At 27.2% G+C, this 16,857-nt stretch overlaps 1 protein-coding gene, 7 non-coding genes and 1 pseudogene across 9 annotated transcripts; 8 read left to right on the top strand and 1 right to left on the bottom strand.

Moving 5' to 3' along the window:
* The first annotated feature begins 2,359 nt into the window (after window positions 1–2,359).
* Window positions 2,360–2,481, top strand: LOC124957488 (annotated as a pseudogene).
* A 329-nt stretch (window positions 2,482–2,810) lies between these two features.
* LOC124957477 lies at window positions 2,811–2,930 on the top strand. Its single transcript, XR_007103580.1, has one exon. It is a non-coding gene; the product is annotated as a 5S ribosomal RNA (ribosomal RNA).
* Window positions 2,931–3,228: 298 nt separating this feature from the next.
* On the top strand, window positions 3,229–3,348 carry LOC124957451. Its single transcript, XR_007103555.1, has one exon. It is a non-coding gene; the product is annotated as a 5S ribosomal RNA (ribosomal RNA).
* Window positions 3,349–3,653: 305 nt separating this feature from the next.
* Window positions 3,654–3,774, top strand: LOC124957482. The gene has a single exon (XR_007103584.1). It is a non-coding gene; the product is annotated as a 5S ribosomal RNA (ribosomal RNA).
* Window positions 3,775–4,074: 300 nt separating this feature from the next.
* LOC124957485 lies at window positions 4,075–4,196 on the top strand. The gene has a single exon (XR_007103587.1). It is a non-coding gene; the product is annotated as a 5S ribosomal RNA (ribosomal RNA).
* A 299-nt stretch (window positions 4,197–4,495) lies between these two features.
* LOC124957456 lies at window positions 4,496–4,615 on the top strand. Its single transcript, XR_007103560.1, has one exon. It is a non-coding gene; the product is annotated as a 5S ribosomal RNA (ribosomal RNA).
* A 299-nt stretch (window positions 4,616–4,914) lies between these two features.
* On the top strand, window positions 4,915–5,034 carry LOC124957480. The gene has a single exon (XR_007103582.1). It is a non-coding gene; the product is annotated as a 5S ribosomal RNA (ribosomal RNA).
* A 303-nt stretch (window positions 5,035–5,337) lies between these two features.
* Window positions 5,338–5,457, top strand: LOC124957462. Its single transcript, XR_007103566.1, has one exon. It is a non-coding gene; the product is annotated as a 5S ribosomal RNA (ribosomal RNA).
* Window positions 5,458–6,114: 657 nt separating this feature from the next.
* Window positions 6,115–14,177, bottom strand: LOC124957340 (odorant receptor 13a-like). Of its 2 annotated transcripts, XR_007103493.1 has the most exons (8): window positions 14,142–14,177; window positions 11,776–12,223; window positions 10,352–10,637; window positions 9,194–9,293; window positions 9,003–9,113; window positions 8,518–8,673; window positions 6,525–6,703; window positions 6,115–6,135 (listed from the first exon to the last, which is right to left on the bottom strand). XR_007103493.1 is itself a non-coding variant. In XM_047514314.1 (7 exons), the coding sequence occupies exons 1-7, from the start codon at window positions 14,157–14,159 to the stop codon at window positions 6,653–6,655; spliced, it is 1,170 nt and encodes a 389-aa protein (XP_047370270.1). In that variant the 5' UTR covers window positions 14,160–14,177; the 3' UTR covers window positions 6,515–6,652. The 2 variants fall into 2 exon arrangements, 1 of the variants encoding a protein (XP_047370270.1); XM_047514314.1 differs by lacking the exon at window positions 6,115–6,135 and having other exon boundaries at window positions 6,515–6,703.
* Between the last annotated feature and the right edge of the window lie 2,680 nt (window positions 14,178–16,857).

Consider the following 16,857-nt stretch of genomic DNA (forward strand, 5'->3'; position numbering starts at 1 on the left):
CCTTCGTACGAAGGCAAACATTTTGTCTATACATTATTGATTTGTTATAAAATGTTTACATACTATTTTAAAACGATCTCATTTTTTGAAAGATATTGCCCATTATCTCCGATCTCGTTGATTTCAACATATACATTATCATAAGCTAAAGATTATAATGATCCAAAAGAAAATTCATTAGAAAAATTAAAATAAATATATATATATATTCATACATGTATAGATAAAACCGAAAAGTCTGTTGAGCAAGAAAATAGGGCCAATATCTTATCAGAAAAGAATTATTGTTTCTATTAAGGATACCCAAAGTCAATTATTGCAAAATAAAACAGATATATAAGACCAATTCATTTTTTTTTTTTTTTTTTTTTTTTTTTAGTATTTGATATTAAATTATATATTTAACCATCGTTATCAATTACCATTTTTTCTGTAAATTTTCAATTTCTCTCTATAATGAAAAATATGATTCGAGATGAACCTGAAAATTACTTTTATTTGCGGACATTTTATTTTCAATGAAATATTCCATAGATGATAAAATAAATGATAATTCGATGGTGTAATATCGAATGAATATGGTGAATTCGGTAAAACTTACTAGCAATGTTGGTTTATTATTTTCTTGAGTTGTTTTTTTGCTGCACGGATTCCATCATTAGTATGTTGCGATATGACACGTTTATTGTTAACCAATGTCAACCATTTTATCAACAACTTGTTATATAATCGTTCTAATTGTGGATAATAAACATCAACGGCAATTGATTATGACAATCCAAAATGAATTATGTCGTTGCGGTACCATCAAACGCACGATAGCATCTTGTTCAATGTCAAATCTGATTTAGATGTGGATACAGCTGGTTGATCCCAGAGAAAGCCTTTGATTGGTATCGTTTCAAATTGCTGTATAGGACCCCATTTCTCATCTACGGTAACGATTAAGCTTAAAATTGGATCACTTCGTTGTCTGGTAAATAACGATGTGCAAATTCTTTCTTGCTAATGTTAATTCGTATTTGACAATTGATACGGAATACAAATACTTCGACTAGATATATCTTTTCGATTTCATAAAGTTGTCTTTGTACCGTCGACCAAATAATCTCAAATGTGTCAGCTATTCATCGTATTATCAATTATGGATCAGATTTTTAAAACAACATTCGACGATAATTACGCCATCGATGTTTTCAGTATCTTTAAAATTTCGAATAAAATAATAGATTTGAATTAATTGAACATCGAAATCTATAAACGAACATATAATATTTAATATGAAATTAAAGTCGAGAATTAATGAACAAAAATTAATAAACGAAATATAATATTCTTTCTAAAAAAAAATAAAAATCAAAAATATTTCAACTTCATGAATGTCACAATTGTAATTTAAACAATCGAATAAATAAAAGCAATTAATAAGATAGAAATAAAAATGAGAAGTATCTAAAGACAGTGAAAACTTGTAGAAAGTAAATGATACTTAAATAGAAAAAGAAAAAAAAAACTCATGTGAGAGAATAACGAAAGTAAAATCAAAGTAAAAAAAGAAAAAAAAAACAATAAACGAAATGCCAATTAAAAAATAATAATATACAAATAAAGGAAGAAAAAGAAAAAAAAGAAGTAGACAAAGAAATGTAAATATTAATGGCTCACGTCGGCAAAAGTTCGCAAGCAAACAATGCAAAATTTCGTACAAGTAATTGCAGTGATTTCAAATCGTATTTGTACAGTATTTGTTATATTTCATAAAAATCATACTCTCCTCTTTGGTTTTATAACTATTAATGATGTAATCGATTTCTGTTTCTATCAGAGATCTTGAAATAAATCGATCACTCAGCAAAATCAAAATTTCGTCATTGTCAAAAACATCAGCATATTCTCCATAATGCTTGTCAGTACGTAATGAAAATCAGTGATACGATCTGCTAAATCGAGAAATCTTATAAAATACTGTAAACACATCCGTAAAATGAAAATGATAGGAACAATGAATTCCGAATTTCCAATGGCCAAATTCTAGAATAAGCGAGTAATCGGTTGCTCCAGGTTATCGCTTTCTGAATATTAATGAGCAATAAAATATCTTCATAATCTGTGAAATTGTTGACAAAAATATTAATAGGAATCGTTTATCCATTTCTATCCATTGCAATTTAAAAATTTCATATATAAATATATAATAATATTTATATATAAAAAAAACTTGAGTGTAGCACCGTTTCCTTGGATGATACACTCCATACTACCTAACGCACTTAAAGTATTTAGTATAAATGAAACATTTTTTATAATAAATCAATCTTAACGAACAAGAAAATATTAAATAAAATAAAAAACTTAGCAAGTCAACGATCATACCGCGTTGTAAAGCACAAGTTCTCGTCCGATCACTGAAGTTAAGCAACTTGTTGGACACGGTTAGTACTTGGATGGTTGACAGCTTGGGAACACCGTGTGTTGTTGAAATTCTCTTGTTGTTCTTCATTATACTTTTTTGACGAACAACCAAAACTGCAATCAAATGATGAGCATCGTCGAACTTAACTCATCAGTCGCCTGCACACAATCTACGATACCTGTGACTTTAAACACAACTTTACTTCCCCACAAGACGAAGAATCTAAAAAAACAAATATATATAAAATATACTAAAGAAGATGTATATATATTTCTGTTTAATCATACATACCATTTTAGGTGACAGACTTAATATCTTCAGTAGGAATAAAAAATTCTTAAGAATAAATCAATCTTGAGGAACAGAGAAATGACGAATAAAATGGTAAAGTTGTCAAATCAACGATCATACCGCGTTGTGAAGCACCAGTTCTCGTCCGATCACTGAAGTTAAGCAACGTTGGGCATGGTTAGTACTTGGATGGGTGACCGCTTGGGAACACCGTGTGTTGTTGACATTCTTTTTGTTCTTCATTATAAATTTTTATAAACAGCCGAAACTGCAATCAAATAATGTGTGTCACTGTAGGTCACTCCTGCTCATCTGCATCGAATCTAAGCTACATGTTTCGTTGATCGCAATCTTACTACCCAACAAAGAGAAGAAACTAACGAATTTTGTATGTACTCCATTTTTTTATATGATATACTACATTTTATTTAACGTATTTTATATATTTTGTACAAATGAAATATACGCTAGAATAAATTAATTTTTTTAAAGTAAAAATACACATAAAATGAAGTAACTCATAAGTCAACGACCATACCGCGTTGAAAAACACCAGTTCTCGTCCGATCACTGAAGTTAAGCAACGTTGGGCACGGTTAGTACTTGGATGGGTGACCGCTTGGGAACACCGTGTGTTGTTGACATTCTTTTTTACTCTTTTTCTTTGTTTTTTTTTTTATAAACAACCTAAACTACAATAAAATGATATGTGTCACTGTAGGTCACTTCTGTTCATCTGCACCGTATCTAAGATGCCTGTTTCGTTGATCGCAATCTTACTGCCCAACAAAGAGAAGAAACTAACGAATTTTGTATGTACTCTTTTTTTTTATATGGTACACTACATTTTACTTAATGCACTTAATATACTTTGTACAAATGAAATATACTCTAGAATAAAACAATTTTTTTACAAATAATAATACAAATAAAATGAGGGAACCGATCAGTCAACGACCATACCGCGTTGAAAGACACCAGTTCTCGTCCGATCACTGAAGTTTAAGCAACGTTGGGCACGGTTAGTACTTGGATGGGTGACCGCTTGGGAACACCGTGTGTTGTTGGCATTTTTTTGCTTTCTTTTTTATTTTTTTTTTATAAACAACCTAAACTACAATAAAATGATATGTGTCACTGTAGGTCACTTCTACTCATCTGCACCGTATCTAAGATGCCTGTTTCGTTGATCACAATCTTACTTCCTAACAAAGCGAAGAAACAAAAGAATTTTGTATGTACCCTTTTTTTTATATGGTACACTACATTTTACTTAACGGGCGTAAAATACTTTATACAAATGAAATATACGCTAGAATAAATCAATTTTTTTAGAAGTAAAAATACATATAATAGGATAAAATTCACAAGTCAACGATCATACCGCGTTGTAAAGCACCAGTTCTCGTCCGATCACTGAAGTTAAGCAACGTTGGGCACGGTTAGTACTTGGATGGGGGTGACCGCTTGGGAACACCGTGTGTTGTTGACATTTTTTTACTTTCTTTTTTATTTTTTTTTTATAAACAATCTAAACTACAATAAAATGATATGTGTCACTATAGGTCACTTCTACTCATCTGCACCGTATCTAAGATGCCTGTTTCGTTAATCGCAATCTTACTTCCTAACAAAGCGAAGAAACAAAAGAATTTTGTATGTACCCTTTTTTTATATGGTACACTACATTTTACTTAACGGGCTTAAAATACTTTGTACAAATGAAATATACTCTAGAATAAAACAATTTTTTTACAAATAATAATACAAATAAAATGAGGGAACCGATCAGTCAACGACCATACCGCGTTGAAAGACACCAGTTCTCGTCCGATCACTGAAGTTAAGCAACGTTGGGCACGGTTAGTACTTGGATGGGTGACCGCTTGGGAACACCGTGTGTTGTTGACATTTTTTTACTTTCTTTTTTATTTTTTTTTTATAAACAATCTAAACTACAATAAAATGATATGTGTCACTATATGTCACTTCTACTCATCTGCACCGTATCTAAGATGCCTGTTTCGTTGATCACAATCTTACTTCCTAACAAAGCGAAGAAACAAAAGAATTTTGTATCTACTCGTTTTCTTTTATGGTACACTACATTTTACTTAACGCACTTAATATACTTTGTACAAATGAAATATACGCTAGAATAAATCAATTTTTTAGAAATAAAAATACATATAAAATGAGAGAACTTATCAGTCAACAACCATACCGCGTTGAAAAACACCAGTTCTCGTCCGATCACTGAAATTAAGCAACGTTGGGCACGGTTAGTACTTGGATGGGTGACCGCTTGGGAACACCGTGTGTTGTAGACATTCTTTTTACTTTTTTCTTTGTTATTTTTTTCTTATAAACAACCAAAACTACAATAAAATGATATGCGTCATTGTACGTCACTGCTACGCATCTACACCGAATCTAAGATGCCTGTTTCGTTGATCACAATCTTACTTCCTAACAAAGCGAAGAAACAAAAGAATTTTGTATGTACTCGTTTTTTTTTATGATACACTACATTTTACTTAACGCACTTAATATATTTTGTACAAATGAAATATACTCTAGAATAAATCAATTTTTTAGAAATAAAAATACATATAAAATGAGAGAAATTATCAGTCAACGACCATACCGCGTTGAAAAACACCAGTTCTCGTCCGATCACTGAAGTTAAGCAACGTTGGGCACGGTTAGTACTTGGATGGGTGACCGCTTGGGAACACCGTGTGTTGTTGACATTCTTTTTACTTTTTTATTTATTTTTTTTTTTTTTTTAATAACAACCACAAATGGTGATAGATTGTAAGAAATTTTTGTTAAACAAATGATGTTGTTTATCGATTTTATCATTTTATTAAATAAAGACTATACTAGAATCAAACAATTAATATATTTTTCTTATTATCTTTATTTATCAGAAAATCGGATTAATATAAAATAAAAATCAGAAAATTCATTTAGGAGTAATACGTCTTAAGCTTTTACAATTTTCTGAACTAAAACATTATTTCTTTTTAAATTATTTTTCGCAATTCAATTATAATTCACTGTTTATAAATCTGTTAAAATTTTCAAATATACGCATGATTGACCACAGTAAATATTTATTTTAAATAGAAAAATCAATTCAATTTATCGTATTAAAATCAAAAATAGATAACAATCATTACGCTTAATAAGTCGTTATAATGTAAGAAATCAAATTAAATTTGGCTAAATCGTCATTTAATTAATGACAATTTAAAGACGTTGTATATTAACGATAAAGGACTTTGAAGAATCTTGAACGAATGAGATTGAATTGAAATTATAAAGATCATTTCAATTATAGTACTCTAGTAAAATATTATCCAGCAACGGTCGAGCCATTTTTACAAAATATTCGTTTGAAATTTTAACATATTAGTATACAAGTTCTGAAATATATATATGTACATTTGTTTTTGTGTGTGTCCTAGATTCTAATCATGTAGTGGTATATCATTATTAAAAAAAAAAAATTGTTTCTTTAGAATAATTCAATATGTTTTTTTTTTTTTATTTCAATAATTGCATTATTTTACAAAAATGATAATTTATAATTTTTATAATATATATGATTTAAATATAATTTTAATTTTATATATATATATATATATATATATATATATATATATATATATATATATATATATATATATAATATTTGAAAAAAAAAATAAAAAAGAAAAAGAAGATAATAAAATGACAAGTCAGTTGAAAAGTGACAACATGAATCAAATATATTCATATAATTAATAAATATATACCATCATGTTTATCTTACCGATACTTATCTATATGACGTGATTATATGCACTTTTATTAAATGCAGTATGATTACAATTTTTATAAACATATCAATTATAAAATTCCAGTCATAATTATTCAAGACTAATTGTTGTACAGTATTGTTTACACCATTGTTCGTACTACTGATAAGTACGCCATCGATGACTTTAAAATCTGTAAAATTCATAAAAAACATGACAAATCATTTCAATCTCGAATAGTTTATTAAATTATTGAAAATATTAGAAATGAAAAAATTCTGAAAATTAAAGAAAGAAAAAAGAAAAAACAAAAAAAAAGAAAACAGAGAAAAAAACGATCAACGAGAAATAATAATTCTTTGTAAATATGAAACATACAAAAAAAAAATTACAAATGACGAATAAACGAAATATTAAGAAAAACATTTTATCTCTAGTTTAATGACTAATGATTAATAAATAAAAATGATTAATGAGAAAGAAATAAATGAGCTGTTTTTTTTGAAATTGGCCTAACTCCATTCAAATCGAGATATTTAAGGGTTTGCGTTTCAATGAATTTAAAAATATACGTATAGGATACTAATGAGTCATACTACTTAAGTGTATCTAAGGGTGTCAAATTTATAGTTCTTATTAAAATAGTGACAATTATTAAATGAATAATATGCGTTTTCTTATCAAGAATGGAGTTAGGTCACTTTCAAAATTAACAATCAGATTCATTATAAAATTTGAAGGTGCCCAAGTCTATTCAACATAATTCAAGATGCTTCAAATTGAAAAAAAAAAGAACAATACTCAATTTATTTTACATATCTTTAAAACACTTCGAAAACATAATTTATGCGATCCAAAACATTTTTTAACTACATGACATACAAAATTACAAACATAAATTTATTACAAAACAATTTACTACTCATCTAGATTTTATGTGTGTGAAAGGGATTTGAAGAAATCATGATGTTCCGATGGTATATATCGTAATAGATCAATTATGTCCTTGAATTTTGCTGTTGTAATTTGTCTGATATTTTTATACAGTGGTGTCAATACAATATTTTCGAACTTTCTTGGTCCACCCCGACGTGGTAATAAATTCAGGACTTTAAAATGTTCATTTTTATTCATTGATGTCTTATAGAAAATTTTATACGGTTTATTTCTAACAAAACGCATCCAACATATTTTTAACCAGTTTATTGATTCTCCATCAGAATTCTTTACCCTTTTAAAAATTGCGTCTTCTAATAATTTTGTTCATACAAAATCTTCTTGTCTCATTTCATTTACAATAAAGTTATTACCTTTCCGACACTTTTTAATAATTTTGTAATAAACTTGGGGAACGAACAGTAAATTATTTTTTTTTAATAACATTTCTACCACGCCAAAATCTCTATCATTTGGTAAAAACGAATGTCCTGATATTAAAAATTTGTGATCTATGATTTTCACATTATTTTCCAAAGTTCGGACAATTTTTAACTACATTAAAGCTACTTTAATGTTTCTATTTTGCCCGGCACATATGTCACTGTAAGCTGTCTTTCTATAATGTGTGTGTGTGTTTTTTTTTAAGACGAATATTATTCTATAATTCTGTTTCTTTTTCGATTTTTTTTTAAATCATTAGCTACTATTTCTTATAAGTATAAATGGAGTTAGGCCACTTTCAAACTACACGGTTCAATTATTGAATTAACTCTGAAAACTTATGTGTCAAGAATTATCGTATTTCCTCGGAATATAAACAATTTGAAATGCTTTACTGATAAATAACATAAAGTTGTACATGTAATTATGGCAACCGGAAAAAATTGACAAATGGAGTTAGGCCACTTTCAAAATAAACGACTCAAATATAATAACTTTTGAAGAAAATCGAAACTTGATAGAAAACGAATGAGACGTGAAAAAAAAAAGAAACAGAAAAAAAGAAGAAGAAGAAAGAGAAGAAGAAGAAGAACAACAATAATGACAATAATGACAATAATGACTCACGTCGGTAAAAGTGCACAAGGATACAGCGCAAAACTTTCCACAAGTCAATTGCAATGGTTTCCTAGCGCGAATCATGCAAAGACAAATCGATTTCAAATCGTTCGTCGAGAGCTCGTACCAGTCGCAATGATAAAATTCTTCGCACAGGGTCGTACTCTGGATTTAAAGAAAGAAAAGAAAAAGAGACGGAAGAAGAGAAAAGAGAGAGAGAGAGAGAGAGAGAGAGAGAGAAAGAAACAAAGTCGTATCAATAAATGATTAAATTTAATTATAGATTGACATGTATTAGGTTGGAAACTATGAAACGGGCGTTTTTGTTTAGTTATTTTATTATCATTAAACGCCCGTTTCATAGTTTCCAACCTAATACTTATATATGAGATTGGAAACTATGAAGCGGGCGTTTTTGTTTAGTTATTTATTTTCATTCGACGCCCGTTTCATAGTTTCCAACCTAATAATTCAATAAGAATTCGATTAATTACTTCCTCGATAAGACATTCCCCCATGTAACAATAAACGAACACTGTGATCGACAAGTGAAAAACGTATACAACGAATGTAAATATATAGACTTTTTCTAATACCGCTAAACTCTAAAAAAAAAAAATTTAGATATTATTTATTAAACGATGTAAGATGTTAATTTATTATACTTAGATCGACGTATACGTACGACAAGCATTTGATAACTCGACGTACAAATTAGAATCGTTGAACCTAACAAATGTAGAAACATGACCATGTTAAAACTATCTTCCAATATATCCGCTAATCTGGAAATAGATTAGAAGAAGATAAATTATTTTTTATAATGACATCTCTTTTTTATACCAAAAGAACACAAATTTGTTCTTTCTTTGAAACGATATATTAATGTTCATTGACGTTAAAAATTTATTAAACTTACGTAACTTTTGACTTTGCTAAGAAATTGTTTTAAGGATTAAAACAATCATTTCGAATTTTTCTACGTGATGATCAAATGTTATAATAATTCGTTGTATTAGAAAAAAAAAAAAAAAAAAAAAAAGAAAAAGGAACGTATTCAAACAAAAATCTAAAATAATGTGACGCAAAAAATTCATGAAGGATTAAAACGAACATTTTGAAATTTACTTCTTGGAATAAAATGTGAACAAATAATAAACTGATATAAAGAAATAATATTTTCATACGTACATTAAATTATACGGAATATCTATCTATTCATTATGATAAAAATTTATTTGTTCCATTTATCAACGTTAGAACAAATTTGACATCGCTGAAAACGAATTTTTGAACTTTTATTATACTCTCGTATAAATTTGCGAGTAAACCCAATGATCTTTAAAATTTATCTTGCAATTAAATTGCTTACAATTTTAATTGATAAAAACCTATATCATTAATAATAATACTATTAGAGAACAAACATATATAATTTTTTTTTTTGTAAGAAAATATTAATAAATCTTTAAGAAAACGGAAAAATATTTTCAAAAAAATCATATCTTAAAAATACATAAGAAAAAGCACGCGCCTTATAATAATAGGTTGGAAACTATGAAACGGGCGTTGAATGTAAATAAAACAACTAAACAAAAACGCCCGTTTCATAGTTTCCAACTTAATACTTATATATTAGGTTGGAAACTATGAAAGGGACGTTGAATGAAAATAAATAACTAAACAAAAATGCCCGTTTCATAGTTTCCAACCTAATAGTTTGCGTTTTACGTATTTGTATCGTTTGAAATAAAAAAAAAAAAAAAAAAAAAAAAAAAAAAAAAAAGAATTTCAATAAACGCTTCCTTTATCAATTAAACGTTTTAATTAGAGATATGATCACCTTATCAAATGATAATGTCGAAGTATAATTTTTTGTATTACCCGCTGAGAACCATCCGTATCGTTCAAAATTTCTTTCACTTTACACTTCAATACGGCTAATTGGCCGGTAAGATGAAAACCGGAAGAAGTCAATAAACAATCAGTTCCGACGTAAGCGGAAAGGACCAATATTATGCCAACAAACTCGTGTATACAACCAAAGACATATCTTTTTACATCGGACGGCTTAAGTAACGGCCTTATTTTATAAGGTAATTTATATTCCACTGAAGAATTCGCCATAACTGCATAGAGAAAGAATCATAATTAATGTTAATAATGTAATGTTTCTCTTTTCTTTTTTTCTTTTTTTTTTTTTTTTCTTTTTTTCCAATTATTTTCACAAGTAATTCATGTTTTGTTTTGATGCAAAAATGAACGAGCTTTGTTCTTTTTTTTGTTTTTGTTTTATATCTAAAATAAATTAATATTTTATATAATTATATTATCTTTTATTTATATATATATATATATATGTATGTATTATTTATTTTTTAATTAATTTTGTTACATAATTATTAATAATAATTGAGAATAATAATTATCATATTCATTATTATCTTTTTCTATATTATCTTATTTCTTTTTTTTTTTTTTTCATTATTATTATTATCATTATTATTGTTGTTATTATTTTCCTAATTATAATATCAATAAATAAATTCATAATTTGAATTTTTTAAATACACTATACATGAATTTTTAATCGATTATGCAATTTTTTTATATCTATACCAAATCTTCAAAACAAAGCGTTATAAGTTTTCTTCCTGTAAATATAAGAATATTGAAAGATAGTGTTTAAATAGAAAACATTCTTTAAATATCTCTGAAAATGAATAAGAAAATAATTGAGAAGAAAGTTACTTGATTATTTATATTGAATATGTTACCATTATAAAAAAAATATAAGTGCGTATATGACAATACAAAGTTGTCCTTGCAATGACCTTGAAATATTTCACCGAAATAAAAATCTCTCCTTTGTAATCAAATAACTTGTTAAAAAAATTTATACATATATATATATATATATATATATATATATATATGTATAAATTTTATATATATATATATATATATATATATATATATATTATGTCGGAAACTATGAAACGGGCATTTTTGTTTAGTTATATATTTTCATTCAACGCCCGTTTCATAGTTTCCAACCTAATATATAAGTATTAGATTGGAAACTATGAAGCGGGCGTTTTTGTTTAGTTATTTATTTTCATTCAACGCCCGTTTCATAGTTTCCAACCTAATATATATATATATATATATATATATTACAAATTTTTTCTATTATTGCATTAAAAGGGTATCCAAAATGTATTAAAAAATAATATGCAATGAAAATATTAAAAATAATATTATTACCCATAAGTACATTTGGTATGACAGCATTAAAATAATGTGTAAGAAGTACGAAGGTCATCAATGGGATCATAATCAAGATCATTCTAATGGCAAATCTGTTATATTTCATAAAAATCATTCTCTCCTCTTCGGTTTTATAACTATTGATGACATAATCATTTTCCGTTTCTATTAAAAATCTTGAAATAGATCGATATTTTACTCGGCACAAACCAAATTTCGTCATTGTCAAAAACATCAACATGTTCTCCATAATATTCGTCAATACGTAATGAAAATCGGTGATACGATCTGCTAAATCGAGAAATCCTAAAATACTGTAAAGGCATCCGTAAAATGAAAATGGTAGAAATAATGAATTCCGAATTTCCAATGGCCAAATTCCAGAATAAGCGAGTAATCGTTTGCTCCACGTTATCGCTTTCAGGGTATCGGTGAGATCTGGACCCTTAAAAAAAAAAAAAAAGAAAAAAAGAAATAACAAAAAACTACGAAATTTCGATTAAATAATATAATACAGAATTAGGGGGTTTTGTAAATGTTCTTAGCTTGGAAAATTACGAGCTTAAAATATTTCTCAAAAAAAATAATATTCGACTGACCAATAATTTGTTACTCAGTGTTGAAATTTTTAATACAAATGTGGAACCAAAGGAATCTAAATAGATAGTATAAATCAATTACTACTTTTCAAGATATTTCGAAAGTAATGATTTTCTTTCGGATCGTCAAAAAGTTCATAGGTTTTATAGTTTTTTTATTCGTACAAAAAGGAATTAGTCTAAAAAATCTAATTAAAGTAGATTTATTGATTTTCAAAATCAACTACGGACTTTTTCATTCCACACGTTGTATTAAATATTACAAAGTTATTTATTATGGCCAAATCAATAATTATGATTTTTTTTAATTCTAGAAACTTTTCGTTCAACTGGCGGCCATTTTGCATAATACAAAAAATTACGTTAACGTTATCGCCAATTAAATTCCACTGTTTCTTACATCTTATTAATATTTTTTACACTTCAATAGATATAACAAAATAAAGAAGTTAAAAAGGTATATGTCAAAGAAATATTAAAATTAAAAAATGATAATATCATAGACTAAAATATTAATAAATATAAAAACGTTTAATGAGATGGGATTAAAGCATAATTAATTACAAAACAAAAATTAAGAAAAATTCTGTAATATAAATGATTAATGTTAACGCTTTTATGTTATGGAAAACATTTTTTTTTTAATTATATTTAAAAATAAATATAAAATAAATATATATATATATATATATATATATATATATATATATATATATATATATATATATGTACATACATGTGTGTGTGTTGTAAATATGAATAATATATATATATGTACATATATATATATATATATATATATATATATATATATATATTATTATATATATATTGTATGTATGTATGTATGTATGTATTTATATAATAATTTTGAAAAAATTATTAAACATTTAAATATTAAAAAATTGAGTATTATCACAATGACAGCCACATACCTCAAAAACCACAGTAGAATTATCACAATTAATTAATTAATTTAAATATAATAATTAATTATTTCCTATCTGATAATTAAATAAAATCTTATCTCTTATCTCTGTAACCTTTCAATAATATATGGTTGCACTTATCGATCCGTCACTCGACTAAAAAAGTAAAATTATTGGCACGAAAATTGCACAAAATTGCACAAAAAAAGAAAAAAGGAAACAACAAAATGCAAATATAACAGTAATAAATAAAACATTTGTATAAGCTCGTCAAAGAATGTGACAATCAGGTTGTTAAAAAAAAAAAAAATCAAAATAAAAATTACCATTTTTCGAAATCGTCACGACGATTAAAAAAATGAAAATGTAAAAAAGAAGAAAACAGAATACAAAATAATTAACAGTCTCATATAATAATATCGTGGCAATCATATTGTTAAATAGATTACAAAAAGAAAAATTACGATTAGTCGAAATCATAATGATAGTTTAAAAAAGATGAAAATACAAAATAAAAAAAGAAAACAAAAAAGAAAATAAGGAGTAAAATATGTTTCCGATTAAAAACGTTAAGAAAGATTATCGACATTTTGTCGAGATTTCAGGAGTTAAAAAAATGCAAAAGAAAAATAAAAAAATAAAAAATAAAAAAAAAGCAACGATAAGATATCGATTTGTTTGAAACTGTCCCAATGGCTTTCTCATTTATAAAAGATTATAACAAATTCACTCGTGACAATTATTTTAAAAAAAAAACTTCGCACTCGTCGAACGAACTGACAATTATTTATAAAAAAGAAAAAAATAAATAAATAAAAGGACGTTATCACCGTACTTCTTTGGTTCCTTCCATTTTGCTCGTTCGAAGGTCGCCGACGGACTGTTCGTCCGGGCACAAACTACTCCCGAAGTAAACTACGTACGAAAGGGGTTGAAATTGGTTGTTTGAATAGTTCATGCGACTGACGAAAAGAAGCGAAGAAAAAAAAAAAAAAAAAAAAGAAAAAAAGAAAAGAAAGGAAAGAAAATACGAGACAGTTTTCAAGTCCAGTTTCGATCGGTATCGAAAAGTACGGAAAAAAAAAAAAAAAAAAAAAAAAAAAAACGGGCGAAATAATATGGGGTGAGTTGTTAACCAACGAAGTCGGTTCAGCAATAATCTATCAGCACTTAATCGACGTTGTTTTGCATTAATCATTTTTATCTACCCTTTCCTTTTGGTAGAATATATCTCGTTTTCTATTTTTTTCTTTTTTTCGTTTTTCTTTTTTTTTTTTTTTTTTTTTTTTTTTGAACTCTACATCCGTCAAAAGTTTTTACGTACCGCCCTCGTGAATATTACTCGAGCAAAAAAACAAACGGCTACGCTCGCTTTAAATACTAGGAATAAAAAGAATAAAAAAAAAAAAAAAAAAAAAAAGGGAAAGTAAAAGGGTATCCAAATTGTTGAGTAGTTAAATTCTAGCCTTTCACGAGTCTCCTTATTGTTAGTTAAATTCTAACTGATCGTTATGAAGTGTCTAGAAAAATTATGGTCTAGCATTGATCCTCATACAAATAAATTGCTTGAAGATCATTTGAGTTGCTGCTGGAAATAAGAAAAATTGTTATTAAATTTGAATTATACGTAGGAAGTTAAACAGAAGCATTTTCATGTGACAAAAATGATTACTTACATGCGAAGAGGACTTTTGTGTACTGAAGTGTATATTTACCAAATTTTATTTTATTATGACAAAGGACATGAATTAAAAATATTATTACGTGGATATTAGTTTAAACGTTTCAAATATCAAATCAATGTTTTTTGAAAAAATGACTGACCTATTGGGATTGATATTTTTCAAGTATACTGTGCTCGTTACGTTCTCTGTAATTTCGAATCGAGTTACGTTAAAAAAGGAAAATGTCTCATTTTTCTTTTTTTTTTTTTTTTACGAATTTTCAACAATGAACAACATTGTCTGTAAGCGTAATTTCGTTTTCTCATCATTGAGTCCCGTGTATGCATCGCATTTTGAACCTGCGTTTCATTCTCAACAACGAAAATCCAGGGCCTGAAAATATCCGAAGTAGTCGTCGCTAGAATATACGGGTAAGTCTAATCACATTCGTTAGAAAGTGATTAGAACTTTACGTAGTAACAAAAAGCATGTCGATGATCAATCGAATCTTCGCACCTAAATGAAAATTCACATAAGCTTGTACTTGATTAAGAGCAGTACGAGCGTTGAAAAAAAATGTTGAAAATCCATAAAAAAAAAAAAAAAAAAAAAAAAAGGAAAAAAAAGGAAAAACAAAAAGAAATGGCAACGTCGGCGTCTGTTAAACATTGGTTGTTTTTTTCCCTGCTTAAAAAAAAAAAAATTGAAAATCGTATTTTACAGGATAACAATGAACTGAAAAATCGAAAGACGGATCTATACTTTCCGAAAATTGAAATCTGGTTCATCGATCGGTTACAATGGCCGTTGCAATTTACATCGAAAAATGTGTCATCGAAAAACATGTAAAGACTTCCTAGGAAAGAAACGTTCAAATCGTAAATCAATTAATTTGACAGATTCATGACTATTTCATTTTGGATGTTCTTATAATACGAATTATACTGTGAACCTTTCGTACAAAATATAATTTCGATGATGCCAATCGATTATCTATGCTACCTGTCGACTGAACTTCGCTATCGATACAAACTGCATTTCAGTGCAAGTGTATATATAATTATTTCAAAGTTAAACACATGAATGAATTTCAAATATTTTCTTGTTTCTTTTTTTTGTTTTTTTTTTTTTTTATTTATTATTATTATTATTTTCTAACAAAGTATATGTTTCCACATCATTGTCCAATCTTTTTTGTAAATTTTCAATTTCTAATTGAATAATACAAAACGTAATGAATTTGACATTGCGAAATATTTTATTATGATAATCCAAAGACGTAATTACGAATGAATACGGTGTTTTCTATAAGACCTCATAGCAATTGATAATTATTCATAAAAAAAAAAAAAAAAAAAAAGTATGTGCTTCTTTGATTCCTTCCATTTTGCTACCTCGAACATCATTGACGACGAACAGTTCGTAGGAACATAAACTTACTTACGACGTAAGTTACATACGTGAGGGGTTGAAATTGATTGGTCGAATAGTTTATGCGACTAACGAAAGAAAAAAAAGGAAAGAAAAGAAAGAAAAAAAAAAAAAATAGAATACCAGAGAGTTTCGATCTGTATCGAAGGAACGGACCAAAAAAAAAAAAAGAAAAAAAAGAAAGAAAAAAAGAAAAAAAAAAGAGAAATGAAAAGGAGTGAGTCATTAACGAACGAAATCGATTCAACAATAATCGATAAACACTTGACGGACGATATTTTGCATTAATCATTTTTGTCTACCCATTTCTCTGAGCATAATATGCCTTGTCTTTCATTTTCTTTTTTTTTTTTTTTTCGAACTCTATATCCAACGATAATTTTTACGTACTGCCCTCGTAAATATTTCTCGAGGAAAAGAAAAAGAAAAAGAAAGGAAAATAATGGCAACACTTTT

This window comes from Vespa velutina, chromosome 25 (assembly GCF_912470025.1).
Source record: "Vespa velutina chromosome 25, iVesVel2.1, whole genome shotgun sequence".
In the NCBI taxonomy this organism is placed as follows: Eukaryota; Metazoa; Arthropoda; class Insecta; order Hymenoptera; family Vespidae; genus Vespa; species Vespa velutina.

Excerpts from the sequence above, each read along its gene's own strand:
- LOC124957340 (XM_047514314.1), bottom strand. Across the intron at positions 10,638-11,775 it reads CATACCAAATGTACTTATGG|TTATGGCGAATTCTTCAGTG; the intron begins GTAATAATATTA and ends TTCTCTATGCAG. Across the intron at positions 6,704-8,517 it reads CCTTGTGCACTTTTACCGAC|ATTTTAAAGTCATCGATGGC; the intron begins GTGAGTCATTAT and ends TGAATTTTACAG.